We start from the raw sequence: 26,922 nt of genomic DNA, 5'->3' as shown, positions 1-26,922 counted from the left end.
GCTCCTCTTTTAGAACTAAAGTTCTGTAGACACTTACATGTTCTCCCCAGCCTGTAGCAAGAGCTCCACTGACCCCTGCTGGCTGAGGTCACAACTGTTTTCCTCAGCCTGTAGTCAGAGCTCCACTGACCACTGCTGGCTGAGGTCACAACTGTTTTCCTCAGCCTGTAGTCAGAGCTCCACTGACCCCTGCTGGCTGAGGTCATAACTGTTTTCCTCAGCCTGTAATCAGAGCTCCACTGACCCCTGCTGGCTGAGGTCACAACTGTTTTCCTCAGCCTGTAGTCAGAGCTCCACTGACCCCTGCTGGCTGAGGTCATAACTGTTTTCCTCAGCCTGTAGTCAGAGCTCCACTGACCCCTGCTGGTTGAGGTCATAACTGTTTTCCTCAGCCTGTAGTCAGAGCTCCACTGACCCCTGCTGGCTGAGGTCACAACTGTTTTCCTCAGCCTGTAGTCAGAGCTCCACTGACCCCTGCTGGTTGAGGTCACAACTGTTTCCCTCAGCCTGTAGTCAGAGCTCCACTGACCCCTGCTGGCTGACGTCATAACTGTTTTCCTCAGCCTATAGTCAGAGCTCCACTGACCCCTGCTGGCTGAGGTCACAACTGTTTTCCTCAGCCTGTAGTCAGAGCTCCACTGACCCCTGCTGGCTGAGGTCATAACTGTTTTCCTCAGCCTGTAGTCAGAGCTCCACTGACCCCTGCTGACTGAGGTCAAAACTGTTTTCCTCAGCCTGTAGTCAGAGCTCCACTGACCCCTGCTGACCGAGGTCACAACTGTTTTACCCAGCCTGTAGTCAGAGCTCCACTGACCCCTGCTGGCTGAGGTCACAACTGTTTTCCCCAGCCTGTAGTCAGAGCTCCACTGACCCCTGCTGGCTGAGGTCACAACTGTTTTCCTCAGCCTGTAGTCAGAGCTCCACTGACCCCTGCTGGCTGAGGTCATAACTGTTTTCCCCAGCCTGTAGTCAGAGCTCCACTGACCCCTGCTGGCTGAGGTCACAACTGTTTTCCCCAGCCTGTAGTCAGAGCTCCACTGACCCCTGCTGGCTGAGGTCACAACTGTTTTCCCCAGCCTGTAGTCAGAGCTCCACTGACCCCTGCTGGTTGAGGTCATAACTGTTTTCCTCAGCCTGTAGTCAGAGCTCCACTGACCCCTGCTGGCTGAGGTCACAACTGTTTTCCCCAGCCTGTAGTCAGAGCTCCACTGACCCCTGCTGGCTGAGGTCATAACTGTTTTCCTCAGCCTGTAGTCAGAGCTCCACTGACCCCTGCTGGCTGAGGTCACAACTGTTTTCCCCAGCCTGTAGTCAGAGCTCCACTGACCCCTGCTGGCTGAGGTCATAACTGTTTTCCTCAGCCTGTAGTCAGAGCTCCACTGACCCCTGCTGGCTGAGGTCACAACTGTTTTCCTCAGCCTGTAGTCAGAGCTCCACTGACCCCTGCTGGCTGAGGTCACAACTTCTACTTCACATATAAGATTGTATGTTTTGCATTTCACCTTATATAACAGAGAACGGCTTTAACTTTCATTTCAGTTGTGAGAAGATAGATAAGAATGGTATACCAAACCTTTTTTTATGTACTCAGTTGACCGTTACTAGCATGTCTTAACCACTCCATTATAACGCCATTATAACGCCATTATAACGCCATTATAACTCCATTATAACACCATTATAACACCATTATAACTCCATTATAACACCATTATAACACCATTAAAACTCCATTATAACTCCATTATAACACCATTATAACGCCATTATAACACCATTATAACTCCATTATAACACCATTATAACGCCATTATAACACCATTATAACTCCATTATAACACCATTATAACTCCATTATAACACCATTATAACGCCATTATAACACCATTATAACACCATTATAACTCCATTATAACTCCATTATAACACCATTATAACACCATTATAACTCCATTATAACACCATTATAACACCATTATAACACCATTATAACTCCATTATAACACCATTATAACTCCATTATAACGCCATTATAACACCATTATAACTCCATTATAACACCATTATAACTCCATTATAACTCCATTATAACACCATTATAACACCATTATAACTCCATTATAACACCATTATAACTCCATTATAACGCCATTATAACACCATTATAACTCCATTATAACACCATTATAACTCCATTATAACTCCATTATAACACCATTATAACACCATTATAACTCCATTATAACGCCATTATAACACCATTATAACACCATTATAACGATCCAGTACATTGAAAAATTGGAGGCCCCTTACACTTCAACATGTTGAAGCAAAAAAAAATTGAGCAAAATGCAATTCACAGAATTAAAAAGGTATTGTCGCATATTATTCATCCTAATCAGACAGGTTTTTTATTTTTTACATGGACAATACATTAGAGATAATATAAGACAAGTACTGGAAACAATAGAACACTATGAAATATCGGGGAAACCAGTCCTGGTATTCATAGCTGACGTTGAAAAGGCTTTTGATAAAGTATGACTGGAGTTTATATATAAATGCCTGGAATATTTTCAATTTTAAGAGGACCTCTTATACAATATTATGTATAGTAACCCTAGGTGTAAAATAGTAAACAATGGCTACATCTCATAAAGTTTCAAACTGTCAAGAGGAGTAAAACAAGGTTGTCCACTATCGGCATATCTATTTATTATGGCCATCAAAATGTTAGCTATTAAAGTCAGATCCAACAACAATTTAAAATCCACAATGTTGACCCCTCCACGACCTCATAGATGAAATAGATACTTGTTCCAACCTCTATGGATTACAACCAAATTATGATGTGTACTATATTACGTATTGGATCACTAAAATATACACACAAGTCCGGGCTCTGACTGGGTCACTCAACATTCAGAGACTTGGCCTGAAGTCACTCCTGTGTTGTCTTGGCTGTGTGATTAGGGTTGTTGTCCTGTTGGATGGTGAAGCGCTCTGGAGCAGGTTTTCATCAAGGATCTCTCTGTACTTTGCTCCGTTCATCTTTCCCTCGATCCCGATTTGTCTCCCAGTCCCTGCCGCTGAAAACAACCCCACATCATGATGCTGCCACCACCATGCTTCACTGTTTCCTCCAGACGTGACGCTTGGCATTCAGGCCAAAGAGTTCAATCTTGGTTTCATCAGACCAGAGAATCTTGTTTCTCATGTTCTGAGAGTCCTTTAGGTGCTGTCATGTGCCTTTTACTGAGTAGTGGCTTCTGTCTGGCCACTCTACCATAAAGGCCTGATTTTTGAAGTGCTGCAGAGATGGTTGTCCTTCTGGAAGGTTCTCCCATCTCCACAGAGGAACTCTGGAGCTCTGTTAGAGTGACCATAACATGCTTGGTCACCTCCCTGACCAAGGCACTTCTCCCCAGCTTGCTCAGTTTAGCCAGGCGGCCAGCTCTAGGAAGAGTCTTCAATTTAAGAATGATGGAGGCCACTGTGTTCTTGGGGACCTTCAATGCTGCAGACATTTTTTGGTACCCTTCCCCAGATCTGTGCCTAAACACAATCCTGTCTCAGAGCTCTACCGACAATACCTTCGACCTCCTGGCTTGGTTTTTGCTCTGACATGCACTGTCAACTGTGGGACCTTTATATAGACAGGTGTGTACCTTTCCAAATCATTGGGGTGGCATGGTAGCCTAGTGGTTAGAGCGTTGGACTAGTAACCGAAAGGATGCAAGTTCGTATCCCCGAGCTGACAAGGTACAAATCTGTCGTTCCGCCCCTGAACAGGCAGTTAATTAACCCACTGTTCCTAGGCTGTCATTGAAAATAAGAATTTGTTCTTAACTTAAGATCCATCCTTCGAAACGAGCACACAGTGCCATTTACCAAATTGAAGTACTGCCAAATGCCTTTCCCTCACCTCGATTTATATTATATATACAGTGCTGAGTGGTAATAATTTTGCACGCCCAATTTTTCAGTTTATGATTTGTTAAAAAAGTTTGAAATATCCAATAAATGTCATTCCACTTCAAGATTGTGTCCCACTTGTTGTTGATTCTTCACAAAAAAATGTATATCTTTATGTTTGAAGCCTGAAATGTGGCAAAAGGTCGCAAAGTTCAAGGGGGCCGAATACTTTTGCAAGGCACTGTATGTGTGTATACATATATATATATATATACACACACACACATATAGAACTGTAGCTGTGGATCATCCTCTATTGACCCTAACATTTTTTACTCCTTCTCAACAGTTGTGGGATACACACACACACACACACACACACACACACTAAACCCTTTACCCCCACACAACCATAAACTCACATTCTCAACAGTTGTGGGATACACACATACACCCACACACACTAAACCCTTTACCCCCACACAACCATAAACTCACATTCTCAACAGTTGCACCATCCCAGAGCCCAACTCAAGAAAGGTCCTGATTTACAAATGCACTTACTGTTGCAGCTGCAAGACTGTGCAAAAAAATGGGCAGAAATGTATTTAACATTGTCACGTCCTAGATGGAGGTCAAATGTACACCTTTTCCCTGAAACACCCACAACACGGTCCCCCGTATTGACCATATTCCCAAGCATCTCCATGCAGTCAGACTTTTGATTTTGTGCCACCAGGGTCACAATATTATACCTGAATGTCTGAGTGTGACCCCCTCCCCATGGGTTACTGCAGCTAGTGTTGCCAGCACTGCTACTGCCTGGGTGGGGGTACCCCACCGGAATCCCCACCGGCTAGGTACAAGGTCGTTGATGGCAGCTTTGTACACCTGTTAATTGAAATGCAATCCAGGTGACTACCTCATGAAGCTGGTTGAGAGAATACCAAGAGTGTGCCAAGCTGCCATCAAGGCAAAAGGTGGCTACTTTGAAGAATCTAAAATATATTTTGATGTGTTTAACACTTCTTGGGTTACTACATGATTCCATGTGTGTTATTTCATAGTTTTGATGTCTTCACTATTATTCTACAATGTAAAAAAAAAACAGTAAAATGAATGAAAATCCTTGAATGATTAGATGTGTCTAAACTTTTGACTAGCACTGTATATGGGGGATAGAACCATCCCAGCTCTGCAGCTTTTTCTGAGAAGAGACAGAATCATTAGATCATTTGTTTTGGTACGGTCTCCATATGTAACTTGTTTTTGGTGGCATGTTCGGGAATGGCTGAAGAATTACAACATTTACCTGGAGCTAACTGTGCAAATAGCACTGCTGGGTGATTTAAAATGTTTATCTTTAATTTACAATTGGTGGAACCTATGAGAATAGAAAGGTTCAGAACTTTGTGAAACATCACAGTTGAAAAATATTTGGCAAATAGAAGTCAAACCTGGATTGTGTTCAGAGAGAGATAGGAGGGATTGAATGGAGCAGGATGGGACAAAAAATAACAAGTTAACTAAAGTAAAATATACTGTGCTCCTAAAATATATATAGTATGTATAAGCTGGAAGTAAAAACCTAAGTGTAGGGGAAAATAATAAAAGGAAACTATATATTTTATATATTTACGGCAGGTAGCCTAGTGGTTAGAGCGTTGGACTAGTAACCAAAAGGTTGCAAGATCGAATCCCCGAGCCGACAAGGTACAAATCTGTCGTTCTGCCCCTGAACAAGGCAGTTAACCCACTGTTCCTAGGCCGTCATTGAAAATAAGAATTTGTTCTTAATTGACTTACCTAGTTAAATAAATAAAATATTTACGAAAAAAATATATGGGGGATTAGAAATTTTGCAGATAATTACATTGGATGGAATCTACAATATTCAAGCTGATCCACCCCCTAAAATATGAAAAAAAATATATAAAAATTACAAGTTGGATAATAAAAAGATATACAAAAAATATAAAACAGCTTTACAAGGTAAAACAGTGATTATATTTACACTATTGTCTATTTGGAAGGAAAAGTCATGACAAAAAAGTCTCACAAAAAGGAACGTGTATTTAAGAGTTTTTATTTAAGCATATTTGATAGAAGCCATAGATATCAATAAAACAGGTTGACAATTACTTTTGTTTTGTTTTTAAAACTATGGTTGCAATTAACAGATATAATATTGTCATTATAATGGGTTTGTAGTCCAAGATTGTAATATATTACAGAAAAAATTGCATCATAACGAGAACATCAGTCATAAATGAAGTTTTACAGCACATAAACAACTATGATCATCATATCCAGTCAACGCCATCTACGACAGGGATTATAAACTAGATTTGAACCGCGGGATGATTTAAAAAATTATTATTATTGAGCGGATGGATGGTCAAGGTGCCGGAAACGTAATTACAAATCATTTGAAGCTTAATCTGTGTTTTGGAAACTGCTAAGAGGTTTGCTCTTCAACAGTGTTAATAAAATGTGTTTATTACGACCAGAGAGTTTGTTATTATCATGTAGACAGTTGGATTTAAAAAAAAGTTTTTAAAAAAAAGGTTCACTATCAGAACCTGATCTCACCTGAGCAATATAAGGACCATGAGGTGGTTTTCCTGGACACAGATTAAGACTAGTCCTGGACTAAAATGCAAGCTCAATGCAGAATCGCCATCGAGGCTCAATCTGTGTTCAGGAAACCTCTCCTATAACTTGAATGGAGTGTGGCACTCTAAACTGTTTTACATACCAGAAAGGTGCAGGAAATGTACAGGTTACCAAAATCATTTATCTCCCTAAAAAACCCAGAGATGAATTTACAAAAACAACAGTTTTATTTTTTTTCCATATCGGTGTCCGTCCCCATTTGATATATAATAGTTCATCAACAATGATATAACAACAATTATGTATTATGTGTTTGGAAATACAATGAATGTTAGTGTAGTAAATATCACAAGTAGAATTAAACAGAATATCTTTATATTAATTTACACTCTCCAGCCCCATTTTACTCCAATACTCTCCTTCATTTGAATAGAAATACTACTGCCTTGTCTCAGGGTAAATGAAACAGGAGGTTAGCTGGAGGCCTTGAGCTCAGGTAGGGAGTGTCAGGTTACATATCCCAGACCCATCCCTTTGCCCTGATGCCACTCCCCTGACCCTGGCAACAGTGAGCTAGCTGGGCATTGCTTCAGGTTGGAGGGGATCCATCCCGGGCTGGTGTTTCAGGTTGGAGGGGATCCATCCCGGGCTGATGTTTCAGGTTGGAGGGGATCCATCCCGGGCTGGTGTTTCATGTTGGAGGAGATCCATCCCGGGCTAGTGTTTCAGGTTGGAGGAGATCCATCCCGGGCTAGTGTTTCAGGTTGGAGGGGATCCATCCCGGGCTGGTGTTTCAGGTTGGAGGGGATCCATCCCGGGCTGATGTTTCAGGTTGGAGGGGATCCATCCCGGGCTGGTGTTTCAGGTTGGAGGGGATCCATCCCGGGCTGATGTTTCAGGTTGGAGGGGATCCATCCCGGGCTGATGTTTCAGGTTGGAGGGGATCCATCCCGGGCTGATGTTTCAGGTTGGAGGGGATCCATCCCGGGCTGGTGTTTCAGGTTGGAGGGGATCCATCCCGGGCTGGTGTTTCAGGTTGGAGGGGATCCATCCCGGGCTGGTGTTTCAGGTTGGAGGGGATCCATCCCGGGCTGGTGTGTCAGGTTGGAGGGGATCCATCCCGGGCTGATGTTTCAGGTTGGAGGGGATCCATCCCGGGCTGGTGTTTCAGGTTGGGTGGGGGAATGAAATAAATAAAGATGTGAAAGAGAGGAGGGTTGTCTGTCTCTCTTCTCATTTGGTGGCTTGCCAGATGATGATGCCTAGTATGGTCAGTACTATGGACAGGACCATAGCCAGAATGCACATCTTCTTACGGGACTTTTGCTACGGGGAGAAACAGAGCAGAGGGATGGTAGGTTGGTGACAGTCGATGTGCAGAAAACATCATGGCACCGATTCATTTCATGGTACCTGTTACTTACTGGTGACGAAACGCTCGATTCGACGGCTCAACGCTATGCGGGCCGATCTTTTTTTTTTTCCAAAGCAGCAAACCGACAGCATGCTAGGTCGTGCTCAGTGGTGTAGCGGAGGGTATTACGTTGTATATTTTCAGTGGGCTTTGTGTACACTCCCTCCTCAATCCCCACTGACGTGTATCAAAGTAGTGTAGGTGGAGGGTACACGGCGAATCAATCATGAACAACGTAGCCTACACAAATGCAAGTCAGTCAAATATTTGGCAATATATATATATATATATGGGTGTGAAAATGTTATGTTATTCGGCACCCAGGGTAGATAATGTGGCCACGGCGCTTGTTGAACCCGGCGAAAGTCGGATCAAAGGCTTCAGCAACGGACCGGAAGAGTTTAAGGGACAGGTTATGAGGTTTAGGCCCTGACTTGAACAGGTAGCCACCCTTCCCACTGTATATTAAATAGGCTGGGTTTCTGTACAGCACTTTGAGATATCAGCTGATGTACGAAGGGCTATATAAATACATTTGATTTGTCTCATCGCGCACTAGCGACTCCTGTGGAGGGCCGGGCGCGGTGCACGCTAACCAGGTCGCCAGGGGCACAGTGTTCCTCCGACACATTGGTGCGGCTTGTGTTTCGGAGGATGCATGGCTCTCGACCTTCGTCTCTCCCGAGCCTGTACGGGAGTTGTAGCGATGAGACAAGACAGTAACTACTAACAATTGGATACCACGAAATTGAGGAGAAAAAGGGGGTATTTTGTTTTGGAAAAAATAAAGAAGAAAGGTTATACAAGAACAGTAATATTAGCATAGAAATGTAGCCTAGTCCTTGTTTTGTTACCCATAACTCTCCTCCACCAAAGCGCTTGTTGTTGATCTCAGCAGCGAGTAGCATCCAAGCCTTTAGCTGAGGTGAAGTGCGGGAACTCCTCGGGTATCCCATTCTCATGTAACGCTGTGCCACCAGAGAGACTGGATTCGAGCCCAGACTCTGTCGGTAAGCTTGTCCTATTCTGAACTCTGTGCTTATCCCTTAGCCTAACGTATCAGCCATAAGGGCTGAGCCTATTGTTTCATTCTAGATATCATGGTCCATGACCATATCATGGTCAATGCCATGATTTAGGTCATTCAGAGTACACGCCACCGTTTCTCCGAATTTTTCCACGCCCCTTTCCTACACCGGGAAGGCCATTTTGAAAATTAGAGTATACCCACTTCTCCATGGCATCAACAGCCAATCAGGCACGGGCTGGAAGCTATAACGATCCTCGATTGGTCAGTTGCACCATTATATATCGTGCTGTGATATCGCCTGGAATTTGCATCATGTTTAGCTTTTGTCAACTTAATGTTCTGTTCACACTTTGTTCAAACTCAGTTCGCCATGAGACGCTTTCCTTCTATTGAAATGTAATGGGTTCCCTCATTTTGTTGGCAGTCATCGCTAGCTAGCAGCGGACACACACTTACTCTGCCGCAGTGATATTCAGCCTTACCTGGTAGTAGGAGGCTCTCTGGAGCTGTTCTGTCCCTCGGTCTACGTGGACCTCAGCACTCTCCACGTTGGCCTCTATGCTGTCTGTGGTGTAAACACAGAGGGTCAGACATACTGGCTCAGCTTGTTACTGCCTTAATAAGGTACGCCAGATTTTTTTATATTTTTTTTACACATATGTGCCTTCAGAACGTAGTCACACCCCTTGACTTTTTCCACATTTTGTTGTGTTAGAGCCTGAATTTAAAATGGATTCAATTTAGATTTTGTGTCACGGACCTACACACAATACCTCATCATGTGAAAGTGGTATTATGTTTTTTGACATTTTTTACAAATGTCTTTAGTCAACAAGTATTCAACTCCTTTGTTATGGCTAAATAAGTTCAGGAGTAAAAAATTGCTTAACAAGTCACACAAGTTGCATGGACTCACTCTGTGTGCAATAATAGTGCTTAACACGATTTATGAATGACTACCTCATCTCTGTAAGGTCCCTCAGTCGAGAAGTAAATTTCAAACCCAGATTCAACCACAAACACCAGGGAGGCTTACCAATGCCCCGCCAAGAAGGGCATCTAATGGTAGATGGATAAAAAAATAAATTAAAAAGTAGACATTGGATAATATCCCTTTGAGCATGGTGAAGTTAATATTTACACTTTGGATGATGTTTCAATACACCCAGTCACTACAGACATATAGACGTCCTTCATAACTCAGTTGCCGGAGAGGAAGGAAACCACTCAGCGAATTCACCATGAGGCCAATGGTGACTTTAAAACAGTTTAATGGCTGTGATAGGCGAAAACTCTGGATGGATCAACAATATTGTAGTTACTCCACAATACTAACCTAATTGACAAGAGTGAAAAGAAGGAAGCCTGTACAGAACACAAATATTCCAAAACACACATTCTCTGTTTGCAACAAGGCACTAAAGTAATATCGCAAAGAATGTGGCAAACCAATTCACGTTTTGTCCAAAATACAAAGTGTTATGTTTGGGACAAATCCAACACAACACATTACTGAGTATCACTCTTCATATTTTCAAGCACAGTGGTGGCTGCATCATGTTATGGGAATGCTTGTAATCGTTAAGGACTGAGGAATTTATCAGGATTAAAAAAAAAAAAACAGAGTGGAGCTAAGCACAGACAAAATCCTAGAGGAAAGCCTGGTTCAGTCTGCTTTCCACCAGACACTGGGAGATTAATTCACCTTTCAGCAGCAGGTTGAATAATTCTTTATTTTTAAAGAATAATGGGCAAATGTTTTACCCAGAAAGATAAATTAATTATTATGTATTCATGTAAATTAGATACTTATGCATTTCATTTTTAATACATTTTCTACAATTTCTAAAAACATGTTTTCATTTTGCCATTATGGGGTATTGTGTGTAGATGGGTGAGAAAATATATATATTTAATAATTTTGAATTCAGGCTGCAACAACAAAATGTGGAATAAGTCAAGGGGTATGAATACTATAATACAGATAATTCAGTTATTATTTTTTTTAGAGAGTTCAAATCATGTTTCAGAGGCGTGGTTTTTATGAAGGAAGTAACTGATTGGGCACTGTACTCCAGTACTACAACAGTGATGGGACTCACCAATCATCTCTCCCTGATCATGGATCATCACTGCTAGATCCTTGAAGATCTGGTTCACATCCAAGATGTCCGACTGAAATGACACAATATAACTCAATAAAAAAGGCAACGCTGAAATAACACATAACTCAATTCCTTGTGCTCCCGAGTGGCGCAGCGGTCTAAGGCACTGCATCTCAGTGCTAGAGGCGTCACTACAGACACCCTGGTTCGAATCCAGGCTGTATTACAACCGGACGTGTTTGGGAGCGCCATAGGGCGGCGCACAAATGGCCCAACGTCGCCCGTGTTAGGGTTTGGCCGGGGAGGCAGTCATTGTAAAATAAGAATTTGTTCTTAACTGACTTGCCTAGTTAAATAAAATATAAATGTGATGAGCAGAGAGAAACAGACTGACCTCCAGCTGTCTGATGTTGGTCTCTCTCTCCTTGATAAGCTCCAAGTCCTCTTCTGTTATGGCCTCCTCTGTCGTCTGTGTGGTTGTCTGACCCCAATCTTCTTGGCTACAAAAAAAGAAAGAGCGAAGAAACACTTGTATGGAGAGAAGGAGATACAAACAATATGTAAGAAACCAGGCACCATATCCTGGAGTAGAGAAGTATCAAAACATCCTCCTCAGAGAGAGAAGCTTGAACCTACTTATCAAAAGACACGAGCTGTTCCTCAGAGGCACCATCTTCAGCCTGACAGAGAGGAACCAGACATCACTTGAAGTTTGATCATAGAAAACCTGCCAATGGTATGATACTCAGCATTCCAGCCATTGTTCTATCTGTATTTTCAAAGCCTTACAGAGAGACGGGAACCAGCTCTGGCTCTGGCCACAGACTCCTTCTCCTTCTGTGCTGCCTGGCGCTGTACGGCCTGGAAGTTGTTGAGGGCAGCGGAGAAATCATTCATCAGCCGGTCCTTCTGGATCTTCTGTTGCCTCTGTGGGTTGAGAAGAAGAAGAAATGGGTCATTCAAACACATTGTCCCTGTCAAGCGGTTGTCACTGTCACCGAGTCCCCCCCCCCCCCCCAGGCACCGAGTTCCCCCCCTCCCCCCAGGCACAGAGTTCGCCCCCTCCCCCCAGGCACCGAGTTCGCCCCCTCCCCCCAGGCACAGAGTTCGCCCCCTCCCCCCAGGCACAGAGTTCGCCCCCTCCCCCCAGGCACCGAGTTCGCCCCCTCCCCCCAGGCACTGAGTTCCCTCCCCTAGGCACAGAGTTCCCCCCCTAGGCACAGAGTTCCCCCCTAGATCTTGGGTCAGTTTTGCATTTCCTTCACTAACGGTTAAGGTTAGGACCGGGGAAGAGGGGATGCTAGATCTGTACCTATGGGAAACTTCAACCTGGAGCCATTCAAACACACAAAAGGTTACTCAAGGAACTCCCATTGTCATTGTTGGGATGTCCGTCCCACACACAAACCTGCTCGGAAGGTGCTGAAGATAGTGAGACGGAGCCCAGGTCTTTCAGGTGCTTGTTGGTCTCCTTGGCCAGCTGGTTTGTAAAGTGCTGTATGTGCTGCCTGAGAGAACATGAACAGTAAGGGAGATACTAAACTCTCAGGGAGAAACATAGAACACACACACACACTGTTCTGTATACAGCACACAACAAGTTAGTCAGTGTATCACGTAAGTAAATTACCAGTCAAAAGTTTGCACTCACCTACTCAGTCAAGGGTTTTTCTTTATTTTACTATAATAGTGAAGACAACAAATATGAAATAACACATATGGAATCATGTAGTAACCCAAAAAAAGAAACAAATCAAAATATATTTTAGATTCTTCAAAGTAGCCACCCTTTGCCTTGATGACAGCTTTGCACACACTTGGCATTCTCTCAACCAGCATCACCTGGAATGCTTTTTTTTTTCCAACAGTCGTGAAGGAGCTCCCACATATGCTGAGCACTTGTTGGCTGCTTTTCCTTCACTCTGTGGTCCAACTCATCCCAAACCATCTCAATTGGGTTGAGGCCAGGTGATTGTGGACGCCAGGTCAACTGATGCAGCACTCCATCATTCTCCTTCTTGGTCAAATAGCCCTTACACAGCCTGGAGGTGTGTTTTGGGTCATTGTCCTGCAGATTGTCTGTTCTGAGTTCTGAGTTCTGAGGCTGGTAACTCGAATGAGCTTATCCTCTGCAGCAGAGGTAACTCTGGGGTCTTCCTTTCCTGTGGCGGTCCTCATGAGAGCCAGTTTCATCATAGCCCTTGATGAGTTTTGCGACTGCAAAGCTGTCATCAAGGCAAAGGGTGGCTACTTTTAATCATCTCAAACATAACATATTTTGATTTGTTTAACACTTTTTTGGTTACTACATGATTCCATATGTGCTATTTCATAGTTTTGATGTCTTCACTATTATTTTACAATGTAGAAAATAGTAAAAATAAAGAAAAAAACCTGGAATGAGTAGGTGTGTCCAAACTTGACTAGTACTGTATGTACATTAATACGTTTATCAGCGTATGTACAAGCAAAACATTTTGAGAATACTTACAGACGGTCCTGCAGTTCGCTTGTGTCTTGCCTCGTCCCCAGCTGAGTCACCATGCTCTTTATCTGAGCAGCTGGGAAGAGAGAAGACGTACATTCTCTAAACTGTAGGCCAGGGCTGCCTAACCCTCTTCCTGGTGATCTACTGTCCTGTAAGTTCAGTCCAACCTTCTTCCTGGTGATCTATAGTCTTGTGGGTTTTCAGTCCAACCCTCTTCCTGGTGATCTATAGTCTTGTAGGTTTTCAGTCCAACCCTCTTCCTGGTGATCTATAGTCTTGTAGGTTTTCAGTCCAACCCTCTTCCTGGTGATCTATAGTCTTGTAGGTTTTCAGTCCAACCCTCTTCCTGGTGATCTATAGTCTTGTGGGTTTTCAGTCCAACCCTAATTTAACACACCTGATTCTACTAATTAGCTGCTCAACAAGACCTTAACTAGCTGAATCAGATATGCTAAATTAGGGTTGGACTGAAAACCTACAGGACAGTAGATCTCCAGGAAGAGGGTTGGACTGAACCTACAGGACAGTAGATCTCCAGGAAGAGGGTTGGACTGAAAACCTACAGGACAGTAGATCTCCAGGAAGAGGGTTGGACTGAAAACCTACAAGACAGTAGATCTCCAGGAAGAGGGTTGGACTGAAAACCTACAGGACAGTAGATCTCCAGGAAGAGGGTTGGACTAAAAACCTTCAGGACAGTAGATCTCCAGGAAGAGGGTTAAGACTGAAAACCTACAGGGACAGTAGATCTCCAGGAAGAGGGTCGGGCAGCCCTGATGTAGGCTATAGGATACATCATGTATTGATCATTAAAGTACTGACTGAATTATCTTCATCACATCAACTCTTCTCTTTCTGCAGCAATTACTTACTGTTCTGTGTGATCTTCTGGATGTTTGAGCTGCATGTCTGGATGAGGGTATTGGAGTCCCGTGGCTGGGTGCGATAGCTGTCTGCTTTACTGTAAGACATTGCTGCCAGTGTGGCGTGCTCTTAGGTCTCACAGTGAAGACTGTTGGGTGGTTGCGTGGCAGGTGTATTGGGAAAACTCTGGGAGAGGAAGAAGTCGTTTAAAAGTTTTGTTATCAAGACAGAGATATACAGAGGGTGCAATTTGGGACACAGCCCAAAAAAAATCCTATCCAGCTGTTAATAATGGAGAATAGAGCATGATGTCCACTATATAGTGCATTCGGAAAGTATTCAGACCCCTTCCCCAACTTTGTTATATTACAGCCTTATTCTAAAAAGGATGAAATAACTTATTTGCCTCATCAATTTACACACAATACCCCATAATGACAAAGCAAAAAAAAAAAACGGCAATTTTTTAAATGTATTTTTAGTTTTACATATATATATATATATATATATATATAAAAAAAAGAAAAGAAATACATTTACATCAGTATTCAGACCCTTTCATATGAGACTCGAAATTGAGCTCAGGTGCATCCTGTTTCCATTGATCATCCTTGAGATGTTTCTATAACTTGATCGGAGTCCAACTGTGGTAAATTCAATTGATTGGACATGATTTGGAAAGGCACACAACCCGTCTATATAAAAGGTCCCACAGTTGACAGTGCATGTCAGAACAAAAACCAAGACATGAGGTCGAAGGAATTGTCTGTAGAGCTCCGTAACAGGATTGTGTCGAGGCACAGATCTGGGGAAGGGTGCCAAAACATTTCTGCAGCATTGAAGTTCTCCAAGAACACAGTGGCCTCCATCATACTTAAATGGAAGAAGTTTGGAACCACCAAGACTCTTCCTAGTGCTGGCCGCCCGGCTAAACTGAGCAGTCGGGGGAGAAGGGTCTTGGTCAGGGAGTTGACCAATAATCCGATGGTCACTCTGACAGGGCTCCTGAGTTACTCTGTGGAGATGGGAGAACCATCCAGAAGGACAACCATCTCTGCAGCACTCCAACAAGTCAGTTCGTCAAATTTCTGCCCTGCTATAGCTGCCCCGGTCAACTGTAAGTTGGAGCAACAACAGCTTAGCTGCGAAGTGGTAGGCCACTCAAGCTCACACAACAGGACCGCTGAGTGCTGAAGCATGTAAAAATTCTGTCTTCGGTTGCAACACTTACTACCGAGTTCCAAACTGACTCTGGAAGCAGAGTCAGCCCACATAGGGAGCTTCATGAAATTAGTTTCAATAGCCGAGCATCTGCACACAGGCCAAAGTTCACCAAGCATCGGCTGGAGTGGTGTAAAGCTCGCCGCCACTGAACTCTGGAGCAGTGGAAAAGCATTCTCTGGAGTGATGAATCACGCTTCACCATCTGGCAGTCCGAAGGACAAATCTGGGTTTGGCGGATGCCAGGAGAACGCTACCTGCACCAATGCATAGTACTGGTGTAAACAACTGTAAAGTTTGGTGTAGGGATAATGGTCTGGAGCTGTTTTTCATGGTTCGGGCTAGGCTCCTTAGTTCATGTGAAAGGAAATCTACAGCAAACAATGACATTCTTGATGATTCTGGGCTTCCAACTTGTGGCAACAGTTTGGGGAAGGCCCTTTCATGTTTTAGCATGACAGTGCCCCCTTGCACAAAGCTAGGTCAATATAGATATCGTTACAGATCGGTATGGAAGAATTTTACTTGACTGCACAGAGCCCTGACCTCAAGACCATCAGGACAAATTGGAACGCCAACTGCGAGCCAGGTCTAATCGCCCATCAGTGCCCGACCTCTCTAATGCTCGTGGCTGAATGGAAGCAAGTCCCTGCAGCAATGTTCCAACATCCAGTGGAAAGCCTTCCCTGAAAAGTGGAGTCTGTTACAGCAGCAAAGAGGAGACCAACTCCATATTAATGCCCATGTTTTTTTTAAATGAGATGTTCGACAAGCAGGTGTCCACACACTTTTGTCCAAGTAGTGTAAGAACTATTATCAAACGTATCAGTCAGGTTTGTCCTAAGATAGGCCTATTACAAAGTGTCACAAGTTACATATTAACAGCTAAATGCCTAGTCATAACTGGAGAGAAGTGCTGTCACAAATGTATGTAAAAGGGGCTTTATAAATATATTTTATTTGAGTGTTAAGTATGATTTAAAAGGTAATGACTCCACACACTTATTTCACGATCCATCCGGAGCAGCTCAAATACACATAGCAGCAAACACTATCTAGCCATTTAGGACAATCATTGGTTTAATCGATTTTCTCTTCCACAAGCTTTTAGACAGGAGAGTTCCAGGGAACAAACACAAAGTGCCAGGTCACACAGTAGCAAATCCGACAGTGTATTGAGTGACACACTATTTTGAAATAGCAGTTTCTCACTCCCAAAACATCAGACTGCCACATAACTACCTAGCCAGATATTGAGTAGGTAAGCTATTAAATAGACCACAAACGAGATTTAGCCCTTGTTGCAGTCGGGTTTTTCTTCCGAATTTAACTAATGTTATGGCTGCTAGCTAGTTGGCTTGCTAGATGATTTACAGCTAAAGTTATGTAGCTTGCTTGCAAGCTAACTGGCTTTCCACAAAACAGCTGTTTAATACAAAGTTAATGAATGTTTCCAAATTGTATAATTTAATTGGGAGTTGTATTGCTTACACAGGCCTGCTCTGATGACGTTGAAAATAGCCGCGCTAGCTAGCTAGCTTCAATGCTAATCGTTAGCACAAAGACATCAGATGCGTTACTCGGCTCCCAGCAAATTGTAGACGCTTGTCAACAAAATGTGACTTTTTTTTTATTTCAAACAGCGAGTTAAACATTAACGCAGGTTTAAACTGAAAAAATAACCCAATCTTACTTGTTTAGTAGGCTGTTGCACATAAAACATCCGCTGTGCTTTCACTTTGTTCCTCCGTCAAGAAGCTAGCCTCCCAAAACTGTCAAATGACGTCATTGCGTACATTAAAAAAACAACCTTTGGGTGGCGCCAACAGTAATAAATAAGAGTAATTAAAATAAAATAAAAACATTAACGTACATATTGTTAAAAAAAATTGCCGCGTTTTACAACTTTCAATCGGGGGCAGAAGACGATTCCCTACAAAATGGTATTCAGAAACTAAACAAACTCAAGAGTAGGCTTAGTCATGCAAAATATGATCTCAAATCCTGTCCAGCGTGGGATTCATTCAATTGGCATCCCGTCCCTCCCTTTCAGTCACTGGGAAACCTTGTGACTCGTGGTTTTCTGCTGATGAAACCAGCGCTCTCACTTTGCTCAACAGAGACTGGGGCACATTTAGCAGTACACAACGTTAGAGAACACACAGATAGAAAAATAAAACCATCATGCCTCTGACATGTAGAATAAGGAATCATGTCCACTCTATTCATGCCATCCGCAGCGTTCCATAACGTTGTACCTGGCTAAACTCTCCCCAGTCTATGAGACTTTACATTTTTAATTTATTTTACCTTTATTTAACTAGGCAAGTCAGTTCAGAACAAATTCTTATTTTCAATGACGGCCTAGGAACAGTGGGTTAACTGCCAGTTCAGGGGCAAAATGACAGATTTGTACCTTGTCAGCTCGGGGATTTGAACATGAAACCTTTCGGTTACTGCTGCCCCAGGGTAGCCTAGCGGCTACTCCTCCTTTAATTTTGGTTGGGTCATTTTATAAGACATCTCTACCTGGCAACATGATACATACACGTTTACTCCATCTTTACAAACGCATATGGAAACAGACAGAAGGCAGTTTAACATAGCAGATTACACAATTACTCAATTGAGAAAAATGATGTCCCAAATGGCACTCTATTCCTTATATAGTGCAATACTTTTGACCTAAGTACTTTTAGGCCCTAGCTAAAAGTAGTGCTGCACTAGAATAGAGAATAGGGTCCCATTTGAAATACATTCTTCTGTGCAGTTTAGCGAAGCATAACAAATGGAAACAGGAAGCTTATTCTTAGGCACAGCATGACTTTTAATAAAGATACACAAAATAAAACGCTTGTCAATTAAAAAAAAAAAAAAAAAAAAAGTATTGTAAAGCAAATGGCAGTTATGGCCAAGGACTGGGGATTTGTCTTTAACCTTTCCATGATCAAACATTTACAGAATATAATATGAAAGACCAAAGAACATGGCAAAAGAGGATATTGCCATTCCATTGTACGCCTCAACAGTAGACAGGTTCTGGAAGGCTACTCGTGGTTCCAAATGCTTGTTCTGAGGATTCCAAGGGTTGCCAGTGGCACTGGATAAGGGCATCATACAGTTCCTCACTGTGTTCCATAAACTTCCTGTTGGCTTCCAACACATCCAGCTCTGGGTTAGGATCTACAATGGAGGAAAAGGCTGGCTGTGATTATTTGTTGACTGATGTCAACAACCCCAGTCTCCTGCTCGTGAAACGAACGCCTTAACCATTAGACCAAGGAGGAGCACAAGTCTGACTCCGCTACATTCCATATACACTGGTAAACCCTCGGAACATGCAGGATATCAATCTAAGTTCATTATGAAACACCTCAATGTCAGCAAGTCAATGTCATCAAGAGACTTTTAGATAATAGGCCACAAAAGTCTGGAGAAAAACGAGTAGGAACAACAACAAAAAATAACACCTACCTTCCAGACCATCCTCTTCAACAGCTTCATTTTCCTGAAAATGTTAAATGAGTTGGTTAATAAAATAGAGTATATTGAAAACACGAAGGAAATGACAATGCATTCAGGTGTCAATATTGTTTAAGAAGTTGTAGTGACGTTGAGCTACGTAACAAACCAAATCAAATTGTATTGGTCACATACACATATTTTGCAGATGTTATTGCGGGTGTAGCAAAACGCTTGTGCTCCAACAGTGCAGTAATATCTAAAAATTCACAACAATACACAAATCTAAAGTAAAATAATGGATAAGAAATATATATATATAAGAACGAGCAATGTCGGAGTGACATTGACTAAAATACAGTAGACTACATATGAAATGAGTAAAGCAGTATGTAAACATTAAAGTGTTTCATTATTAAAGTGAACAGTGATTCCATGTGTACGTACAGTTGAAGTCGGAAGATTACATACACAGTAGCCAAATACATTTAAACTCAGTTTCACAATTTCTGACAATCAATCCTAGTAGAAATTCCTCGTCTTAGGTCAGTTAGAATCACCACTTAACTTAAAAATGTGAAATGTCAGAATAATAGGAGAAAATTATTTATTTCAGCTTTTATTTCTTTCATCACACTCCCAGTGGGTCAGAAGTTTACATGCACTCAATTAGTATTTGGTAGCATTGCCTTTAAATTGTTTAACTTGGGTCAAACGTTTAGGGTAGCCTTCCACAAGCTTCCCACAATAAGTTGGGGGAATTTTGGGCCATTCCTCCTGACAGAGCTTGTGTAACCGAGTCAGGTTTTTGTCGGCCTCCTTGCCCACACACGCTTTTTCAGTTCTGCCCACACATTTTGTATGGGATTGAGGTCAGGGCTTTGTGATGGCCACTCCAATACCTTGACTTTATTGTCCTTAAGACATTTTGCCACAACTTTGGAAGTATGCTTGTGGTCATTGTCCCATTTGAGACCAAGCTTTAACTTCCTGACTGATGTCTTGAGATGTTGCTTCAATGTCTCCACGTAATTTTCCAACCACATGATGCTATCTATTTTGTGAAGTGCACCAGTCCCTCCTGCAGCAAAGCATCCCCACAACATGATGCTGCCACCCGCGTGCTTCACAGTTGGAATGGTGTTCTTCAGCTTGCAAGCCTCCCCCTTTTTCCTCCAAACACAACGATGGTCATTATTGCCAAACAATTCTATTTTTGTTTCATCAGACCAGAGGACATTTCTCCAAAAAGTACAATCTTTGTCCCCATGTGCAGTTGCAAACTGTAGTCTGGCTTTTTAAAAATGGCGGTTTTGGAGCAGTGGTTTCTTCGTTGCTGAGCGGTCTTTTAGGTTATGTCGATAAAGGACTCGTTTTACTGTGGATATAGATACTTTTGTACCCGTTTCCTCCAGCATCTTCATAAGGTCCTTCGCTGTTATTCTGGGACTGATATGCACTTTTCACACCAAAGTACATTCATCTCTAGGACACAGAACGCGTCTCCTTCCTGAGCGGTATGACGGCTGTGTGGTCCCATGGTGTTTATACTTGCGTACTATTGTTTGTAAAGATGAACGTAGTACTTTCAGGTGTTTGGAAATTGCTCCCAAGGATGAATCAGACTTGTGGAGGTCTACAGTCTTTTTTCTGAGGTCTTGGCTGATTTCTTTTGATTTTCCCATGATATCAGGCAAAGAGGCACTGAGTTTGAAGGTAGGCCTTGAAATACATCCACAGGTAAACCTCCAATAGGCTAATTGACGTCATTTGAGTCTAAAGCCATGACATCATTTTCTGTAATTTTCCAAGCTGTTTACAGACACAGTCAACATAGTGTATGTAAACTTCTGACCCACTGGAATTGGGATACAGTGAATTATAAGTGAAATAATCTTGTCTGTAAACAATTGTTGGAAATACTACTTGTGTCATGCACAAAGTAGATGTCCTAACTGACTTGCCAAAACTATAGTTGTCTGGTCTGGTCTGTGCATGCTCTTAGGACGTGGCTAGGGATGTTGTCTGGGCCGGGAGCCTTGCAAGGGTTAACATGTTTAAATATCTTACTCACTTCGGCCACAGAGAACGAGAGCCCACAGTCCTTTGGAGCACGCCACGTCGGTGGCACTGTGTTATCCTCAAAGCGAGAGAAGAAGGTGTTTAGCTAGTCCGGAAGCAAGACGCCAGTGTCCGCGACGTGGCCGGGTTTCCCTTTGTAATCCGTGATCGTCTGTAGACCCACATACGTCTCGTGTCTGAGCCGTTGAATTGCGACTCCACTTTGTTTCTATACTGACGTTTTGCTTGTTTGATTGCCTTACGGAGGGAATAACTACACTGCTTGTATTCAAACATATTCCCAGTCACCTTGCCATGGTTAAATGCAGTGGTTCACGCGAATGCCTCCATCTATCCACGGTTTCTGATTTGGGTGAACCCAGTCAGTGTATATGTCAATGTTCTTCTCAGAGGCTCCCAGGAACATATCCCAGTCCACGTGATCAAAACAATCGTGAAGCATGGATTCCGATTGGCCAGACCAGCGTTGAACAGACCTTAGCACAGGTACTTCCTGTTTGAGTTTCTGCCTATAGGAAGGGATGAGCAAAATCGAGTCATGATCTGATTTGCCGAAGGGAGAGTAGGGGAGGGCCTTGTAGGCATCCCGGAAGTTGGAGTAGCAGTGGTCAAGTGTTTTAGCAGCGCGAGTACTACAGTCAATGTGTTGATAAATCTTTGGTTGCGTTTTCTTCTAATGTGCTTTGCTAAAATCCCCAGCTACAATAAATGTTGCCTCAGGATATGTGGTTTCCAGTTTGCACAAAGTCCAGTGTAGTTCCATGAGGGCCGCCATGGAATCGGCATGAGGGGGAATATACACGACTGTGACTATAACCAAAGATAATTATCTTGGGAGGTAATACAGCCGGCATTTGAGTAGTTAATCATGAAACATACACCCCTGCCCTCCTCCTTCCCGGAGAGTTCTTTATTTCTTTCTGCGCAATGTACCGAGAACCCAGCTGGCTGTATGGACAGGGACAGTATATCCAGAGAGCCATGATTCCGTAAAATTTGTTACAGACCCTGATGTCTCTCTGAAAGGATATCCTCGCCCTGAGCTCATCAACTTGTCCAGAGAGTGAACATTAGCGGTGGATGGTGTGCAGAAGTCCACTCCGAATACCACTTCTTCGCCAGGTATGTTTTGGAGCAGCCTCTGTAATAAGTTCAATAGCCCCGGGGGTTACGAACAAAGGATTCAATTCGGTAATGTCGTATTCCAGGTCGTAATGCTGGTGAGTTACCCCCGCTCTGATATCAAGAAGTTATTTCCAGCTGTATGTAATAACACAAAAAAACTTTCTGGGCTAATAATGTAAGAAATGACACACCAAAAAACAAAATACTGCAAAGTTGCTAAGGAGCTAGAAGCAGAGCTGCCATGTCTGTCAGAGTAATCTTGCCATCACCAGTAAAGGTGACATTGAGCTATGTAAACATATCACCAGTAAAGGTGACGTTGAGCTACGTAAACATATCACCAGTAAAGGTGACGTTGAGCTATGTAAACATATCACCAGTAAAGGTGACGTTGAGCTATGTAAACATATCACCAGTGAAGGGGAAGCAGGGCAGCAATCTTACCTGTGCAAAATTCTGTGTGTAATCATACTGGTTGTAGTTGTAGCCGCCATAGTTGCCTCCATTCTGGTCGTAGCCCCAAGAGCCCCATCCACCACCATATGACTGTTGATTGTATTGTTGCTGGTTGTGTCTGTAGCCTCCTCCATGTGACCCCCACCCCCTGTTGTCTGATTGATTATGCCTAGTTCTGTGAGTGAGAGAGAATTATTGGTAACCGAGGCATCTGACAGTGATTATTAAAAACCCATATCTTCATGAGTTGAAAAACTATTATTTTGGGGAAAGATACTCTCTGCTCAGGTCTTCATGAGCGCGTTGCAAAATCTGACTAACAAGGGGAATAGTCAAATATTATGTTGGAAATATAGCTACAGTTTTAAAGGCTATAAAAAAAATGTGGTTTGGAAACTGAATGGGTTATGCTACAACCCTGGTTTTTCGAATGGCATATACACACCATGTCTGGAGATGGCTTATAACACAGTAACAGTAAGAACTGAAGTAAAACTGACTTGTTAGCAGCTAGGCTCAGTCGTAGGGGCTTGCTCCCAAGCCCCACCGCTCCCTGACACTCCTCCAGGGCCAGCTTTTGAAGCCTCTGGTCTGGGAACTGGACAAACCCACAACCCCTGGAAACAAGAGAAACGTTCAGACAAGTATACAACTAGCTTCGTCTGTGAATATTCTTTTTGGGGTAGTGGAAGAAGTTAAGAAATTTAAAATTGTTAGTGTAGAAGTAGTGACTCTTATAAATAGTCGTGGAAGAGTAACAGATGATGTTTTGGAAATGGCCGTATCAATTGTATTCACATCCTATTAGATCACATCAACCTTGATATATTGAAACCCTTCTATCGGGATTATAACATCCTACTGGACTCACTTGGAGTTCCCCGTGCCATCCAGCACCACCTTCCCCCCACGACAGGATGGATAGCGGTTGTAGAAGAACTCGTACAGCATCCCGTCATCCACTTCAGGTGTGAGATCCCCAACAAACAGAGAATAGAGTGGACTGTAGCAAAGAGAAGGGGGGGAGTTGTGTGTTCATTTCCAATGTCTCTATATGGCATCTCATGACATTTAGTTTGACTTTACAATCAAGCTGGTTGATATACCTGCTTTCTCCTTGCTTCCCAAAAGTGGCCCGGTTTAATTTAAATCTTCTGGGCTGTGAAGTACAAAAAAGGCTTCCGGTGAAATGCTAATTTACAATATCATGACAATATGCATTCATTTATACAACAAGCGCTAATGAGGCAAATCGCATAAATATCTTGTTTTGTCTCAGGCTACCAAAAAGCATGATGTATAAACTGATACAATCTAGGTCTGCATTTCCACTGGGGCCAGGGTCAAAAGTAGTGTACTATTTTATGGGGATGAATAGGGTGCCATTTGGGATGCAAAATGGAATTCATAACATCCAAGCAGCCTTGTTAAAACGGTATATTTACCGGTGTGGCTCCTGGCAGTGCTTTTCCATTGACTTTTCGAAGACACCTCTCAGCTGTGGCTTCATCCGTCAGCTCCACGAAGCAGTAGCCTGCTGCACCCCTACTGAAGAGCAACACAGAGAAGGGATATCAGTCCAATGTTGCATTCAAAGGATGGATTTTTAAACTGTGTATGGTGTGTAGCTATAATACAATGGTGCTAGCCTGGGTACCAGCCTGTTTGTGCCCTCGTGCCACTCCTTGTCATGTCAAAGGCACAAAAGCTCAGGACTCTCTCTGCAACCGGGTCGCCCCCAGGTGGTGCGGGTAGGCAACAACACGTACGCCACACAGACCTTCAACATGGGGCCCCACAGGGGTGTGTGCTAAGTCCCCCAGGGCGTTTACTCAAACATCATTATTCATTATTAAGTTTGCTGACAACACAGCAGTGGTAGGCCTGAACACCGACGACGTGACAGCCTATAGGGAGGAAATGGTGGTGGTGCCAGGACAACAACCTCTCCCTCCAGGTGAGCAAGAGAAAAGGTGCTGATCGTGGACTAAAGGAAACTGAGGGCCGAGCACCCTAGGACTTCAACTTGTAGGCAATCACTTTGGGTACTGGTGTCTTGCAGAATAATTTTATAACTGTTTTTATTATAAGGCTCCCCCTTTTTTTTACTTAACCTTTATTTAACTAGGCAAGTCAGTCTCATTTCCTCTACCCTCACCACCCTCCTCCTCTCTTCCACCCTCATCACCATCCTCCTCTCCACCATACTCCTCCTCTCCTCTACCCTCACCATCCTCCTCTCCACCATCCTCCTCCCTCACCATCCTCCTCTACCCTCACCATCCTCCTCCTCCTCTACCCTCACCATCCTCCTCCTCTCCTCTACCCTCACCATCCTCCTCCTCTCCTCTACCCTCACCATCCTCCTCTCCACCATCCTGCTCCTCTCCTCTCTTCCACCCTCCTCTCCTCTCTTCCACCCTCATTACCTCATTGTGACAGCCTTGGAACAGTGGGTTAACTGCCTTGTTCAAGGGCAGAATGACAGACTTTTACCTTGTCAGCTCAGGGATTCAATCTAGGAACCTTACGGTTACTGGCCCAATGCTCTAACCCAGGCCTGGGCAATTCCAGTCCTCTAGGGCCTGATTGGTGTCACAGTTTTTCCCCAGCCCCAGCTAACACACCTGACTCCAATAATCACCTACATTTGATTAATCAGGCGTGTTTGCTAGGGATTGGAGAAAGAGTGTGACACCAATCAGACCCTCGAGAACTGGAGTTCCCACCCCTGCTCTGACCAGAAGGCTACCCCCCCCCCCAAAAAAAGTGACCCTTGATCACACTCTAAATAAATTTGAAACAATTGTTGCAGCAGCACATGCATTGGCTGATAGGGAAAACATATCTGCCAATAAAAATTAGTTTAGGTAGTGACCCCGTAACGATTTCACCCAAGACATGTTTTGTTTTGTCTCATATATCAATATGGATATAACCTCTGTGTGATGAAGTTGTGCAACGCAAATGGCTACAACAAGCCTACATAGAGTGGAATTCACTAATACAACAGTCAAAATGCCTATTATAAAAGGCCTACAGACCATGCTCCCAAATACATTTCCCAAAAATAAGAACGCTAATTACTACACAGTACACACTTTTATAGGATTAGGGTTCCCCCAAGGCCATATCTCATTGCTTGTTTACGGATGCCAGACAGAAGACATAGGTGGCTTGTGGATATGTGCAAAACTGCTACAGTAAGTATCTTTATTTGAAAGAGTTATTTCTGATGTGAAAGATACAGGTTATATCATAATGTTTCGCAAACCGGTTTAAAAGCTATGGTTAACTTTCCCAAATGTTTATAACAACGTTGGACTTGTAGTTCATATGGAGCCAAATGTGGGCGAATATAATCGCTGAAAACCCCTAACGTTACATACGGAGAAAGAGGATAGAGAGCTAGTGTAGTTAACTCGCCGAAAACCCCTAACGTAACGTTAGAAAGGGGTTAGAGAGCTAGTGTAGTTAACTCGGGTCAAACATCATGGATAAAATACTCACCCGGTCATCTTGTTGCGTATAATCCGTACACTCACCACCAACTCCCCCATAGTGCCGAAGGCTCGGGTTATGAAGTTTTCGTCCATGTAGGGCTCCAACTAACAAACAGACTTCATTATCATAACATGGTAAGGTTAGCTAACGTTAATTTAGCTAAGAGTTAGCTACCACATGTCCCTTGCAAATATTATAGACTGCTGCGTTTAGTTAGTAATATGTGTCAAAATGTTCCATCTGCAGCAAGTTAACCGATTTAGCACTACACTAAGTTAACGTCAGGTGGCTAGTTATGTTACTACTAGCTAGCATGCTAGCAAACAACTTAAGTTGAAGCTAGCTACTTAGCTTCAACTAGCTAATTTACCTACAACCTGAAGCGTTAAAAATATCGACTGAACTGGTTTGAGATACTCACGTTTCCCATCCATAGCGTGCTCATGTTAAGACCTGTAGTTGTCAACCTTATTTAATTGTTTTTACATTTACAGTTGTTAATCCCCGAAATAACACATGCAGCCCCTTGTAAGTGTCGTGTCGGAAGAGGCAACAGGGACGTTTCTGCGCAGGCGCCTTGAAAACAAGTCCAACTGACTGCTCTCTAGCCTGGTCCCAGATCTGTTTGTGCCATCATACC

General features: G+C 43.1%; 2 protein-coding genes across 5 annotated transcripts; both read right to left on the bottom strand.

Moving 5' to 3' along the window:
* Positions 1-5,985: 5,985 nt before the first annotated feature.
* On the bottom strand, positions 5,986-17,802 carry stx12 (syntaxin 12). Its single transcript, XM_036970689.2, has 10 exons — positions 17,347-17,802; positions 14,441-14,618; positions 13,572-13,641; positions 12,489-12,588; positions 11,870-12,007; positions 11,717-11,760; positions 11,475-11,580; positions 11,078-11,150; positions 9,458-9,540; positions 5,986-7,857 (listed from the first exon to the last, which is right to left on the bottom strand). Exons 2-10 carry the CDS (start codon positions 14,538-14,540, stop codon positions 7,765-7,767), a joined length of 807 nt encoding a protein of 268 aa, XP_036826584.2. The 5' UTR covers positions 14,541-14,618; positions 17,347-17,802; the 3' UTR covers positions 5,986-7,764.
* Positions 17,803-18,456: 654 nt separating this feature from the next.
* On the bottom strand, positions 18,457-26,904 carry LOC110487875 (tRNA selenocysteine 1-associated protein 1). Of its 4 annotated transcripts, none has more exons than XM_021559790.3 (9): positions 26,704-26,904; positions 26,289-26,386; positions 24,224-24,326; positions 23,885-23,937; positions 23,650-23,781; positions 23,279-23,395; positions 22,767-22,953; positions 19,128-19,161; positions 18,457-18,836 (listed from the first exon to the last, which is right to left on the bottom strand). In XM_021559790.3, exons 1-9 carry the CDS (start codon positions 26,725-26,727, stop codon positions 18,676-18,678), a joined length of 909 nt encoding a protein of 302 aa, XP_021415465.1. In that variant the 5' UTR covers positions 26,728-26,904; the 3' UTR covers positions 18,457-18,675. The 4 variants fall into 4 exon arrangements, with proteins under 4 accessions (XP_021415465.1, XP_021415466.1, XP_021415467.1 ...); XM_021559791.3 differs by having other exon boundaries at positions 24,224-24,323; positions 26,704-26,880; XM_021559792.3 differs by having other exon boundaries at positions 26,289-26,398; positions 26,704-26,855.
* Between the last annotated feature and the right edge of the window lie 18 nt (positions 26,905-26,922).

The sequence above is a fragment of the Oncorhynchus mykiss genome, chromosome 30 (genome assembly GCF_057628025.1).
Source record: "Oncorhynchus mykiss isolate SJ-2025 chromosome 30, ASM5762802v1, whole genome shotgun sequence".
NCBI lineage: Eukaryota > Metazoa > Chordata > Actinopteri > Salmoniformes > Salmonidae > Oncorhynchus > Oncorhynchus mykiss.
Note: the sequence above shows the minus strand (reverse complement) of the source record. Positions and strands in the feature narration are given on the sequence as shown.